At 32.1% G+C, this 14586-nt stretch overlaps 1 protein-coding gene across 2 annotated transcripts in view; it reads right to left on the reverse strand.

Annotated features, from left to right (window-relative positions):
• Positions 1-465: 465 nt before the first annotated feature.
• Positions 466-14586, reverse strand: part of IFNAR2 (interferon alpha and beta receptor subunit 2) — a 35120-nt gene continuing 20999 nt past the window's right edge. Inside the window, exons 6-10 of one of the 2 annotated variants that reach the window (XM_051984953.1) lie at positions 13849-14006; positions 8647-8809; positions 4723-4856; positions 3519-3569; positions 466-1533 (exon numbers count right to left, since the gene is read on the reverse strand). In XM_051984953.1, coding sequence (XP_051840913.1) covers positions 850-1533; positions 3519-3569; positions 4723-4856; positions 8647-8809; positions 13849-14006 — 1190 coding nt within the window. In that variant the 3' untranslated portion in view covers positions 466-849. The remainder of the gene's footprint in view (positions 1534-3518; positions 3570-4722; positions 4857-8646; positions 8810-13848; positions 14007-14586) is intronic. The other variant, XM_051984954.1, reaches the window with a different exon arrangement.

Here is a 14586-nt window from a genome sequence, read left to right on the forward strand (position 1 = left end):
TGCTTTGTAGCCAGTTGCATTATTTTCCTTATTTACCTAATTCTTTGTTTTACATTTATTATAAAGGAGCTATGCTTCCTCCCCTGACTTAACTGGCCTAAGGGATCCATTTGAACTACTTAATTAACAACTTTTCACCTTACTAATAAACTGATACAGCTCACCTCAATTTTCTGAAAGCTACTGAACAATTAATGACTTGCTACTCTTCCTGATTATATGCATCCATATTTCCATGATATTCCTTGACTTCACCTAGGTTTGCCAGTTCCAATTTATTAGTTTTATCTGTTTCTTATGTGAACCAGCCATGTAGTTCTTAATTTTATCTTATCCCTTCCCTCCCCTCTCTCAGGTCTGAATTTTCCTGCTTCCTAAAAACATCTAACTTCTGGCTCAGGAAACTCTTATATATAACAGTGAACCATGAAGGGATTTTCATTCTGAGCAATACCACTGAACAAATTTCGAGTCTAGTAAAAGTAATTTAATATAGAGCACTTTCACTTTAAATTATTTACACAATATACATTAAAATACTACACATATATATATAAATGTTATGTGTTATACATATGTTATACAGTGTTACTCATAAAAAATTTGTTTCACATCACCCTATACATATAGTTTACATATTTTATTTTTACAATGAGAGTTGTACACATTGTCTGATCTCCTTCATTTTCCCTTGAGTCTTTGGGACCACATATAACTAGTGACAGAGAAGAGAGACATGGAGAAAGACACTCACACACACACACACACACACACACACACAAAACCACACACAAACAATAAGATATCATCTTATATTCATGATTGCCTATGAGTTTAACTTGTTAGGAGTTATCTTCTTATATAATCATTCCCTAAGTCCACTTCTGACTCTGAAGTAACACTTTCATCAGAGGAAGCATTTTCAGACCAGAAATCTTTAGATGGGACATGGAAAAGTGGTGTTTTTACACATGTAGCATGAGGTATATGTTTTAATTCAGTTTCATCTGAATTCACTAAATTGATTTTTTCTTCTTGCACAGGCAATAATATTTGAGCAGCATCTTCTTCAGATATTGTATCATTTTCAGGGTCTCCCACGAACACAGTACTTAAATTCACATTAAAATTAAAACAGTCTTCTGACTTAGAAGAAAAGTTACTATCTTCAGAAAGATTGCTCCAGATACGGCATATTCTACTTTCATCTGGGCCAGATTTTACTTGATATGATGTGGCACTATCTGTGTCAGCCAGGGGAGGATCAAACTCTGGACTTTCAGCTTCATCTGGGTCAGAATCAGTGAAATTATATTCTTTCCAGGTGAATTTGGAGTTCTGACTTAGGGATCTAGGGCTAAAGCCATTCATGGTATAGTTACTTTCTACTTTCTGAGTTGATTCACTATCACTGTCACTTTTGTCATCACTCTTATTAAATATTTTTTTCTTCTTTGTCTTTTCAATGATGTCTGCCCTTGTAACCTTCTCATAAGGCAATTGAAGTGGACCAGGTATATCAGGTGGAAAATCCTTTAAGAGAAAAGAAGGTGTGAGGAAGAGATATTAATGCTCAAGTTTTGCTTTTGATAGTTTGCCAACAACCATAATTGCAATTTCAAAATCAAGAACAGTAAACTCCTCAGAATATTAGATTCAAAATAAGTACAAAGTGGGTAAAGTATCTGAGGGTTAATTTCCCAACATATATTTAATACCTGAATATAGAAATGTAAAATGTTCTTTAAAGCAATACAGAACAACCTAAACAGTTGGAGGGATAGTCAGTATTTATGGTGGTGTTGTGACAATATATTCAAATACTACTATAAAAATTAATTCACAGATACTTTATTAATTTATAGATTTACAATGCTATACCAGTGATATCAAAGTCAAAGAGGAACATGGATCCCTGTTGTAGCATAGTAACTTAGAAAACCACAAATTAACATTATCAATGTTGCATTGTATTTTAAAAATTTTGTTCATTTACATTTTAATTTGGTTCAGGGTGACAAGTTTGATGTCTCTCTGCTATACAAATCAAATTACCAAGAAGCTACTTTGCAGATTCAGATAAAATAATACCAAAATTCATTTGGAGGAACAAAAAAATACAGAATTGTGAGGGGATATACATTTTTAAAACGCGGAATGAAGGGGGAATAGTACTTCCAGACATTATATTACAAACTATATTATAAAGCAATAATCATTAAAAGCATTGAGGACTAGCTGAAATTTTTAAAAAGTATATCAAAGAAGAAGACTGGCTAGGAAAAAATCAGGAATAAACTAACTCAGCATTTGATTGATTAACTTATAAAAATACCTAGGAAAGACAGGCTTCACATGACCCTCACATGTAGCAGACATAAATGATTCTGATCACATTCATTGTTAAGTCAACCTTAAGCTGACATATGACTTTTTATATATTAAATTGATGTATCTTAAACTATATAGTGATCTAGTGCTATACTGGATAATTTATTTCTTGTTAATAAATCTGAAATCTTTTATTAATTAACTCAAGTTCCCACTCTAAATATTCATTATTTAACTAGAGGAAACCTTTCTAATTAGTAATTATAGATGTTTGAATTTCTGAATATATTGTCATTTATTAACAAATAAGGGCAATTAAAATATAGACACCATATATTGTCATTGATCATCATCGTCACAAGAGTCACTTCACATGTTCAAAAATTTCTGTATTTGACTTTACTGGAAATTTGGTCTAAAATATGATTAAAGTTTCTTAAAACAGTATCTTCACATTTCTCTTGAGGATCAGTATTTTTTTTTCCTCTTGAATAAACACACACAAAAGGTCTTTCCTCAAATATACTGTTATCTCTTTACTAACTCTTCATAAAGTTCTCTTTATAGGTTCTGCTCTTAAATTAGCACTGAAAACAGTTCTGATAAGAAGTCCATTCATTCTCACCTTCTCTCTGTTACATAAATTCTACATAGATCCTCATGGATCACAGATAAACACACACTTTCTCACTGACTCAATAAAGACACACATAGTACAAATTCTTCATAGATCCTCAAAGATCTATAAACACATTGTTTCACTGATTCAATAGGGAGAGGTACTTCAGTCATTCTCTCAGTTGACTTTTCATAGATCTTCATGGATCACAGATAAATGCACATATCCTTTCTCTGACTGCATAGGAAAAGGCATTTCATATCAATCTATTTCTTTTTTTAAAATTTAATTTCTTAACTGTCACTTCAAATTATTTTTATTATTTTCTCTCAAATAACCTGAGATTTTAAACCTAGAGTCTATGTGATACAAATAATCAGATAAAGAAGCATATTGGGAAAACTGGGAAGAAGTATGGTTAGAAATTAGGTATAGAATAAGAATTTAGACTTGTAGAATTGATTATATCCTATACATATTTATGAGAAATGAAGGTGGTGCAGTGGATAGAATACCAGGCCTGGAGTCAAGGCCTTAATTCAATTCCAGCCTCAGACATTGAACTTACCAAAGTAACCTTGAATAAGTTCCTTGATCTTGTATACCTCAATTTCCTCATCTGTAAGGGTCATAAAGAGTTATATAAGACCGTAAAGGGCAGGAACTTTGGAGAAATATTCTTAAGGTTCAGTATGATTGATTTAGTCCTACAACAAGATGTTAACTCAGTGGAAATGATAATACAATGGTTATCCAGTTTTACATGTACTTGGTACTTAATATAATTCTACAAGATTGATATTTATGATGATGTACTTGTAATAGAGTATATGAGCCAACAAGGACTGGGAGACATTCCATCTCCCACCATTGTGGTGGCTGGCCTGTCTTCCTTCATTTCTCCACTGAGACCAAGGCCTGTCTGAAGGGCCTCCAGAAAACTAGCTGAGTCCCAGACAAGGGGACAATAAAGACATTTGGACTTTATCCCAGGCTATTCTCGTGGTGATTACTCTGCTGAAACAAAGGCTGGTCCCAAGACCTCCAGAAAGCTAGCTAGAACATTACATAAGACTGAAATGCCAGAACAACAATATGGGCAAAGCACTCTGGTAAATTCTGGGGATACAAATAGGAAAGTAAGACAATCTCTATTCTCAAGGAATATCATTATGCTGTAGTAGCAATGAATATAATAAATACAGAGAAGCATGGGAAAATCTATATGAACTGAAAAAGTAAAGTATAATAATATAAGCAATATACATAATGACTACAAAATAAATAGAAGAACAAAACCTATCAAACAAATGAAATTGAATACTGGGTAATTATAATGATTCATCTTAAATTCATGTAAAATATCTGAAGCATTTTTTAGGGGTATACATTGCATATGATGTTGGAGTTTTTCAGTATCTTGGTTAATTTAGTTTATTTGTTCTTTCTCATTTTCCTTTTTTATTAATAAGTGATAGCACTCTGAGGGGAGTTGAAGAGGAATTTTTTGGGAAATGTAAGTCACATTAAAAAATAATTTTTTATTTAAAAAATAGTAGGAGAAACATTGGAAACTTTTAATTTCACTGAGGAAACAAGACATATATATATCCAAGAAATTGTTAAGAAACAATTCAAAGGAGCATTTGCTTTGGAAACCTTTCTTCATTGTGAAGATTTTACAAGCAATCTTATGATTACTTGTGGACAGAATGAAAAGATAATTGAACCTTCTATGAATAAAAACAAAGAAATGACATAAAAGTACATACCAATGCTTTGGGAAAATGTTTTTTTTTCTTGCATATATATTCTGTTTTTTTCAGAAATATCACAAAAATTATTATTGGGAAGATGATAAAACATGCAGCAAATATTAACGGTATTGCAATGATTTCTTCTGAATCTGCAAATGAAAGTATCATTGAAATTATTTAAAACAAAATCAATATGTGTTAAAGAAGAACATAAAAACCTTTATTTTTTTAAAACCAGGAATTCAAATTTTGTGAACTTATAATAGATGAAGGATTTTTTTAGCTAAAAATTTTAAATTACTTATGAAAAAGAAAATAAAGTACATTTTATACATGTTCATTGCATTCAGTAATTTGTGGACCATTTTTAAAAAGCTTAACAAAGTCATAACAAAATAGTTCTCTTTGTTTTTGTGACTCCTTATGAATTTTTTTCTATGCATTCTAAAAATGTTGTAGTCGTTATGTTTATCTTAATTTATATAATATTTTTGATTTCTTCACTCTACGTTATATCATGGCTTTCCAGATTTCTTTATATTTTTCATATTCTTCATTTATTATGCTGAAATCATGTTTCATTAAACTCATATACTATAATTTGTATAGGGATTCCTCAAATAATTGAGATTCAGCTAATTTCCAGATTTTTTTTAATCAGAAAAAGTTCAGTAGGTTACATTCTTATACAGATTATGGATTTTTCCATTCACAATTATCTCCTGAGAGCATTAGACTAGGCTAGAAACTATTCAAAGCATTACCAACAAAGGTGGTGGTTGTTTTTTGACTAGAATGTTGATTTTTTTTTTTTTAAATCAACATTGCCATTTTAAATGGTAAATGGTGCTATATTGTGAGGATACAAGGCTAGCTTTCGAATAAATACTAACAGGGTTCATGTCCTCAATCTGGTCATGGGGAAATCATTTAATCTTCTAATGCCTTAGGAGGTCCCCTAAATAGCAAATCAGTTGCTGATCTACATCTGTGAGTAGAGGTTCAACACCTGATGTTCTTTATGTAAATGAAATCACAGACAGTCAAGGAACAAAAATACCATTTTAAAGGTTTTAAAGTTTTTCAAGATTTTCACTCAATATGAGAATTTGAACATTTTTCACGTGGTAATTGATAATTGATATTTCTTTTTTCCCCAACCACTGTTTGGTTATATCCTTTTACAATCATTTATTTATTTTGGAGAATGGTTCTTAGACCTATATATTTATATGTGTTCTCTATAGATTTTCATTAGGATGAGAGACCTATTTTTTTTCCCCACAATTTGACCTTTATTGAAATATTTTGCATAACTTCACATCTGGTTTCTTAATTGTGGATGGGGATAAGGAAGAGAACCTAGGACTCAAAATTCTTAAAAATAGATGTTAAAAAAAATTGTTTCAAAAGTAACTGGGGGAAAATACTAAATAAATAATAAAGATTTTTTTTAAAAAAATGTTTATTGCAAAGATTTGACATTGGTTAATGATATTGGTCTATGGTTCTTTTTTTTTTTAATATCATAAAAAAAGTCCTGTAATCTTCTTTCTCAATTTTTGAAAAAAATATCATTGGTCTTAAATGTTCTTTAAACATTTGACAGAAATGTCCTGTCCACTAAAACTTTAAGTTACAAGATTTGAACTGACTCTCATAGTAGGTAATCCTATATATGCTGCCTATCAACAACTCACTATCCCACTCTCCACAATGGCTTTTCCCAACCTTTTCATCCCTAAACTTTCTATGGCTCCCTTTCACCCCACACTCTCAACTGAGAATCCTGCCTCATATTTTACAGAAAAAATTGAGGCAATTTGCCATGAACTTTCTTTTTTCCTCTCTTCAACTCCTATCACCCAGAGGGCTTCTGCCAATATTCCCTTCTTCAACTCAATCTCACTTGAAGTGACTTTATTCCTTAATAACGCTAACTCTTTTCCTTGTTCAAGGATCTCATTTCATTCCATCTTCTCCAACAGACTGCAACTTCTGCCATAACCACTTTTTCGGTTATTTTCAATCTCTCATTGTCTACTACTCATTTGCTAGTGCCTACAAACATATCCATGTCTCCCTCATCTTGAAAAAAGCCTTACTTGATTCTTTCATGCTTGACAACTATTGTCCCCTTTCTCTTCTGCCCTTTGTATCTAAATTCCTCAAAAAGGACATCTAAAATGACTGTCTCCACTTTCTCTGCTCCCACTCTCAATTTTGGATGATTCCCACCTGCTTCCTTTGCTTCTTGACTAGATCTACTACAAATTTATGTAATGAAATAATGTAATTGTAGAGGGCCAGAATTCTGAAAAGGTGTACTTGAATCTGGGTCAGCATGGCGCTTATAGTTAAGCGCCTACTCAATGTGAGATAATGATTCTTTAGTGTATATATATATATATATATATATATATATATATATATATATATATATATATATACACTTAGTATTTAGCATGTTGATATAATGGTTCTCATAGTGAGTTGTAATGATGTAATCATACCAAGGTATTTAAGGGATAAGAAGGACTGAAAATGAGACATTCCATTTTTAATATTTAATATTCCACTCTTAATATTAACTCCCTGCCCTCCCCACCTCCATTACTCTACCAAAGGAAAAGTTGATCTTTTCCTTGCCAAGACCAGTCTTCCTACATATGTGTTTGATCTTACAGTTATGCCTTTCTCACCTGGGAACCTGTCAAACTGATCGTTGCTCTTTTTTTCTCATCTTTAGTCTTATTGCCTACAAACACCTAAATCTGCTCTATCCTAAATAAATAAAATCCACTTAACTCTGAAACCTCCTCAGGCTATTCTTATATCTTTTTTCTATTATTGTTCAATTGTTATGTTCTACTCTTCATGACCATAGATTATACTGGCCATGGGGTTTTCTTGGCAGGGGGGAATGGTTTGCCATTTCTTGCTCCAGTAGATTTAGGCAAGCAGAGGTTAAGTGACTTGTTCCAGATCTTTCAACCCTAATTTGTCCAGTGTTTGCTATATTAAGCTCTGGCAACTAAAGGGGAAAAAAAAAAACAAACAAACAATTCCCGACCTCAAAAATCTTATATTCTAATGAACGATATAACATAGAAATAAATTGGTCTATAAAAAATAAATAGAGAGGAGATGGAAGATACAGGAAACATTGTAAGTCAAAATGATGTAAATTGAATCTTATTTCCACAGAAACAATGGTATAACTATGAGTTATGTTTCTGACCAAGGGCTGATACCTAATATGTTAAATAAATCATCAACACCACATAACACCAACTAAAAATGATGTCTAATCTATTATAGAGGCTTCTAAAGTATAGAAAAATGAAAATAACACAGAAATCATTCACAATATAAAGTTACTCCAAAAAATATAGAAAAACAGTTGTCATATAGTCAATAGAACCCCAATCTTGAATAAGGAATTGAGTTCAGCTCTTACATTTGACATAGATTTCTGACCATTGGTAATTATTCATTTATCTCTAGGGTCTTCCATGCAACTTTGCTTTGGGAGTGGAAGGATCCCATGTTCTTACACTGATGAAACGAGAAGCTCAGATCTAATATGATATATGTTGTGTAAGATACAAAGTTTCCCACTGCTTTATATTTTTACTCCAGCAAATAGGAAGATGTAAGAACAAAGGTTCTTTAGGGAGACTTTTGGAGAATTTTTGATCATCGTTGAGAAACCTTTTATGATAATTAAGGGTATATACCAGAAATTTGAACAGCTAAGGAAATTAAGTGGGAGAATCACATGCTGCAGTGATAGCAGAGATGATGAGTGAATATACATGGAAAAATCATATATTAGCTGTTTGTGAAAGCAGAAGAGAAAATCTACTTTCTAATCCCACTTATTTTGTGTAACCTCAAGAAATATTCAGAAGTAAAATATGCAAAATTACAACATACCTGATTCTTGGTTAGGAGAAAGCATGAAACATTTTAAGGGAGATTGTGGTACATTATTAGAAAATGTCTCCCACTGAGCAGATATACAGTAATTTGAATTTGGAATCGGAGGGTCAATTACAATAGTTACATTTTCTCTGTCATCCATTTCAATGCGTAATTCCTGAAATGGGAACAAATATTTACCTTTAAAAAAGATTTATTGTGAACATAATATAGAACATCAATGTAGTTAATTGTTTGCTTTGCAGCTACTTTATATTTAAATGACAATTTCAATGCATAAAATGCCATAGCAAATTTTCTATAACTCCCTCTAAATTGGAAGATTTTGGTTTATGGAAGATGTTGATTTATAATTTGCAAATCTGTGGTCTAGAATCTAGTTGGCTAAATTTCTTAGGGGAGATAAGCAACATTGATCTTACTTAGCATTCTCTGCCAATCCCTCTGTGAAAGTCAGTAGCATAGAACTGTCCCTTCCCAAACAGGTACTTTAGGTTGGCCATAAACATGAAATATATATCTCTCAATTTGCATGTTGAATTTTCTGTGAATTGTCAGGTAACATTCTTCATACTTATTGGTCTTCTTGAGTAGTGTTTTTGAGAATTTCAAAGCTGTTGTTGTTTTTAACAATGTTAGATATTGTATAAATTGTTCTTCTGATTTTCTTCACTTTATTTAGCTCATTCATACAATTCTTCCCAGGTTTGTCTGAATCCATCTCTGTTGTTATACCTTACAGTATGATAATATTCCATTACAATGATTTGTTTAGTCATTCCCAAAATGATAGACATTCTTTTGGTTTTCAATTCTTTACTACAGAAACAGTTTCTTCCTAATAAGTACTTTAATACATATGGGTCCTTTCAATTTCTTTACCAGCAAGGCAGGGAAAAGGGATATTACATAGCTTAGTGGCGATATTGCTGGGTCAAAAAGCATGTACAATTTAATGTTTTTTGGAGAGTAATTTAAAACTATTTTAAATAGAAACTGGACTAATTCACAGCTCTCATCTTTAGTAACAATGTCCCTTTAAACTTTTATAATTTGGGGGCACAGTGTAGATAGAGAACCAGCCCTGAAGTCAGGAAGTCAGGAGGATCTGAGTTCAGACACTTAACACTTCCTAGCTGTGTGACCCTGGGCAAGTCACTTAACTTCAACTGCTTCAGCAAAAAAATATATATATAATTTGCCTTTTTTGACAATCTGATGAGTGACACCTGGGACTTTTAAGAAATATTTTACTTTTTTTAATTTTAAGAGATGTTTTAATTTGCATTTTTATTTGGAACACTTTTTTCATTTGACTCTTAATAGTTTAAATTTCTTCCTTTGAGAACTGCTTATTCATTTCCTGTGATCTTTCATTCTACAGGGGATTAGTTATCCTTATATATTTGAATAAGTTCCTTATATACCTGAAATAGCAATGTTTTATCAGAGACATATTTTACAAAGTTTTTTTGGTCTCAATGAACTGTTTCTTTTTTAATTTTAAGAGTATTCATTTTATTTCTGCAGAGGCTTTTCAATTTAAGGCCATCAAAACTGTCCATTTTTAATCTCCTGTGATCCTCCTATCCCTTCTTTGTTCATAGACTCTTCTTATATCCATGGATATATCCAAGGATTTCTTTCCTTTCAAATTTATTTATGATGTGACCTTTAACTTCTAGGACATGTATCCACTTGGAATTATTATGGCACGTGGCATAAAATAGTGGTCTAAACCTAATTTTTACAAGACTTGCTTTCTGATTTATATAGCAATTTTGGTCAAATTGTGTGCATTTATTTTAATACCAGGAGTCTTTGGGTTTATTGAACATTATGTTTATATACGGGAGCAGCTGAGTGGCACAATAGCTATAGTACCAAGGTTCAAATCAGGAAGACTAATCTTCTTAAGTTCAAATCTGGCGTCAGACACTTACTAGCTATGTGACCCCAGGCAAATTGCCTCACACACAAAAATGTGAGGACTCAAGGCCCAGAGAGTGAAATGATTTGCCCCATGTCACAAGGCAGAGACAAAGTAAGGATTTTATCTATTTTCCTTATTCTTGTATCCTGCTACTTTGCTTAAGTTATCATTTTATTAATTTTTAGTTGAATCTCTAAGGTAGACCATTATATCTGCAAAAATAGATCACTCTGAACTCAAGTATTTGACAAGAATTTCTGGGGAAACTGGAAGATAGTATGGCAGAAACTAAGCAGAGACCAATATCTTACACCTATGCCAAGATAAGGTCAAAATGGGTATATATAATTTAGACATAAAGGGTGATACTATGAGCAAATTAGGAGAAAAATGATACTTTGCCTGTCAGATCTTTGGAGAAGAAAGATTTGTGATCCAATAAGAAATAGAGAATATTATCAAATGCAAAATGGATAATTTTGATAAAATTAAAAAGCATTTGCCACAAACAAAACCAATGCAGCCAAGATTAGAAGGGAAGCAGAAAGCAGGGAAACAATTTTTACAGCCAGTGTTTCTGATAAAGACCTCATTTCCCAAATATATGGAAAACTAAGTCAAATTTATAAGAATATAAATCATTCCCCAATTGAAAAATGGTCAAAGGATATGAACTGATAATTTTCAGGTGAAAAAATTAAAGCCATTCCTAGTCATATGAAAAAATGCTCCAAATAACTATTAATTAGAGAAATGCAAATTAAAATAATGCTGAGATAGTTACCTCACATTTATCAGATTGGCTAAAATGACAGGAAAAGATAATAATAAATGTCGGAGGGGATATGAGAAAACTGGGACACAAATGCATTGTTTGTAGACTTTTTGGAGAACAATTTAGAATTATGCCCAAAGGACTATTAAACTATGCATAGCCTTTGATCCAGCAGTACCACTATTGGGTCTGTATCCCAAAGAGATCAAAAAACAGGGAAAAGGATCCACATGTACAGAAATGTTTGTAGCAGCTCTTTTTGTGGTGGTAAAGAATTGGTTTATTATAATAGATCAGTTGGTCTATAACAAATGATGAACAGGCTGATTACAAAAAAGTCTGAAAAGACATACATGAACTGATACTGAATGAAGACAGCAGAATCAGGAAAACATTGTATATAATAACAGCGAAATTGTATGATGATCAATTATGACAGACTTAGCTTTTTTCAGCAGTACATTGATCTAAGATAATTCCAATAGACTTGGGATGGAAAATACTTTCCACATCCAAACAAACCCAAAACAAAACTATGGAGACTGAATGTGGATTGAAGCTTATGTTCACCTTTTTTGTTTGTTTGCTTTTTCTTTCTTCTGATTTTCTTTTCTTGTTCTGATTTTTCTTTCTTGTCCATGATTCATATGGACATATTAAAAAAAAATAGATAACTGTTTCTTGTTCTCTTATGCCCAATCCCTCAATTTCTTTTTTCTTGATTTGGTACTATTTATAAAGACATATCAAACAGCAGTATTGACAAGGGACAGTTTAGTATTAAAGAAAAAAATGATGGACACTACTACTCTATATTTTTTGTAATTGGCTTTCATTGCACAGCCTTTCCTCTCTTCTAATAGATTCTGTCTATAGATTCTTCTCTTCTTCTTCTTCTTCTTTTTTTTTTTTTTGCTTTTGCTGAGGCAGTTGGGGTTAAGTGACTTGCCCATGGTCACACAACCAGGAATTGTTAAGTGTTTGAGGATTTGAACTCAGGTCCTCCTGACTTCAGGGCTGGTGCTTTACTCACTGAGCCATCTTCTCCCCTTGTCTATAGATTCTTAACATTTTCTTTTTTAATCTTTTTATTCCTCTTCATAATCCATATTTGAAAGCTGAAATTTGTTTTGCTTGTGACTATTCCCTGTGTGACATGACTTTTCCTCTTAAACATGTCCTTCTGTTCCATTTATTTCCCCATTAAATCAAATATTTCTACACTAAATTCTAAGTGTGCTAAACTTTTCTCTGCGCAGTTAAGATTAAAATGCAGTTTACACGGTGCCTTCTTTTCTACCCTCTCTGTGTTTGGATATGCTTCTCACACATCTAAGTATAAGAATTAGTAAATTCCCTCCTTTTCTAGTGTAATCCTTTTCTTCTTCATTTTCTTTCTTCTTTTATGACCATTGCACTAAATCTGTTTCCTCTCCCCTCATTCTGTACTTGTCTTATTTAATGTACACTTAACACCTGGAGAGAAGATAAGCAATCTATTCTGGAAAGCCCATTTCATTTTCTCAAATGTATTTATTCTTTTAGGTTTTTCTTGATTCAATTTCCAAGTTTCTACTCAGAACTGGTCTTTTCATCAAGAATTCTTGGAAGTTCTATATTGCAATAAAGATCCATATCTTTTCTCCCCTTTATGATTATTTTTCCAGTGCTTGGATTAATTTTCCAGTGTAAATTTTTTCTTTAAGTCTTTATCTTTTACTTTTTTTGAAATATTGGATTCCAAGATCTCTTTTCCTTTAAGAAATAATTTCCAATTCTTGTGAGTTGGACCTATGGTTCCTTCATATGTGAATTTTCTTTCTGGCTGCTTGCAGAATTTTTTCCCTTTGACCTAGATGTTGCAGATTATGACAATAACATTTTTGAAAGTTCTCATTTGGGGTTTTCCATCAGGAAGTTATCAATGGATTCTATTTTTACCTTCTCCTGTAATTTGAGTAACACTGGTTAAATATCATTTGTGATTTCTTGAAATATATTGTCTGACTTATTTGGAGGGAAAACGACATATTCAAGAAAAGTTATGAAGAGAGAAAATATAAGATCTGGCAACTATACTGGATAAGTGAAAGTGTGGAGTCTAAAATAGCACAAAGTTTGTGAAGCTGGATGATTAGAAGGATGCTGATGCCCTAACAAAATAGGAAAGCTTGGAATAGTTTTCTCAAATATTAATGCCAAATATTCTAAACAATACTCTTTGAAAAGAGGCTTATCCCTTCCAAATTAAGGCCATTTTGAGTGACAAAGTTAACTTGCACTTTAGGAAAATCACTTTGGTGGCTGAATGTTGGATGGTTTTGAATGGGGAGATTCTTGAAGCAGGGAAATCCACAGCACACTGTTTCAATAGTTTTTTCTTCAAGTTGTACACTTTGAATTAATTTTTAAAAATAAAAATAAAATAATTAAGTACAGTATATTAAATGATTCTAACTATTGTAATCATAATATAAAATCTACTTACTTCTTCTGACATGTCATGCGACTTCACTTTAATGATTACTAATGAAAAAAGTTCTTTTTCTTTATTCTTTATCTCAGATAAGGATTCTGGAAAATGCACAGTGACATTGATGGCATCCTTCAAATAAAAAACGCTAACTTCTGGTGGATCTATAATTGCTGTTTAGAGAAAACAAACATGAATGGTTCACAATTGAGGAATCATCTAAAGGCCAATGATAATACTTGCTTCACAAAGAACTTCTGAAATAATTTTAGTATTTTGCATACATATTATTTTCAATTTGTCTAAAATTCCAGCTGAATCAAAAATCATTTTCATTTTACTAGTAGGAAAAATAAAGGATATAAACACTCAGTAAATTCCCCAAGATACTAAAGTGAGTCATGAGAGCCCTAAGAACAGAATTCAACCACATGTTCTAACTTCTCAACTATTTTACTAAATGTAACCAGATCAGACTCATTTCTATCAATGCTTTATATGCAGTTTATTATTTTTTTTATTGCAGTGAATCTCAAAGTCTTCCAAATTATTTATGTGAAATATTGTTATCACAAAAAGTTAGCAACATTCTCAGTCTAGAAGTTGACAATCACCTCTCTTAATGAAATAGCCAGAGGCTGATGAAAAGCACTACAGCAGTCAGTGTAAGGTGGGTCAATAATCTCTTTTGCCAAATGCTTCCAGGACTAAGTTAAGCATATCTGGTGTCACTAGTATGTCTAATATATAAGA

This window comes from Antechinus flavipes, chromosome 3 (assembly GCF_016432865.1).
Source record: "Antechinus flavipes isolate AdamAnt ecotype Samford, QLD, Australia chromosome 3, AdamAnt_v2, whole genome shotgun sequence".
Lineage (NCBI taxonomy): Eukaryota > Metazoa > Chordata > Mammalia > Dasyuromorphia > Dasyuridae > Antechinus > Antechinus flavipes.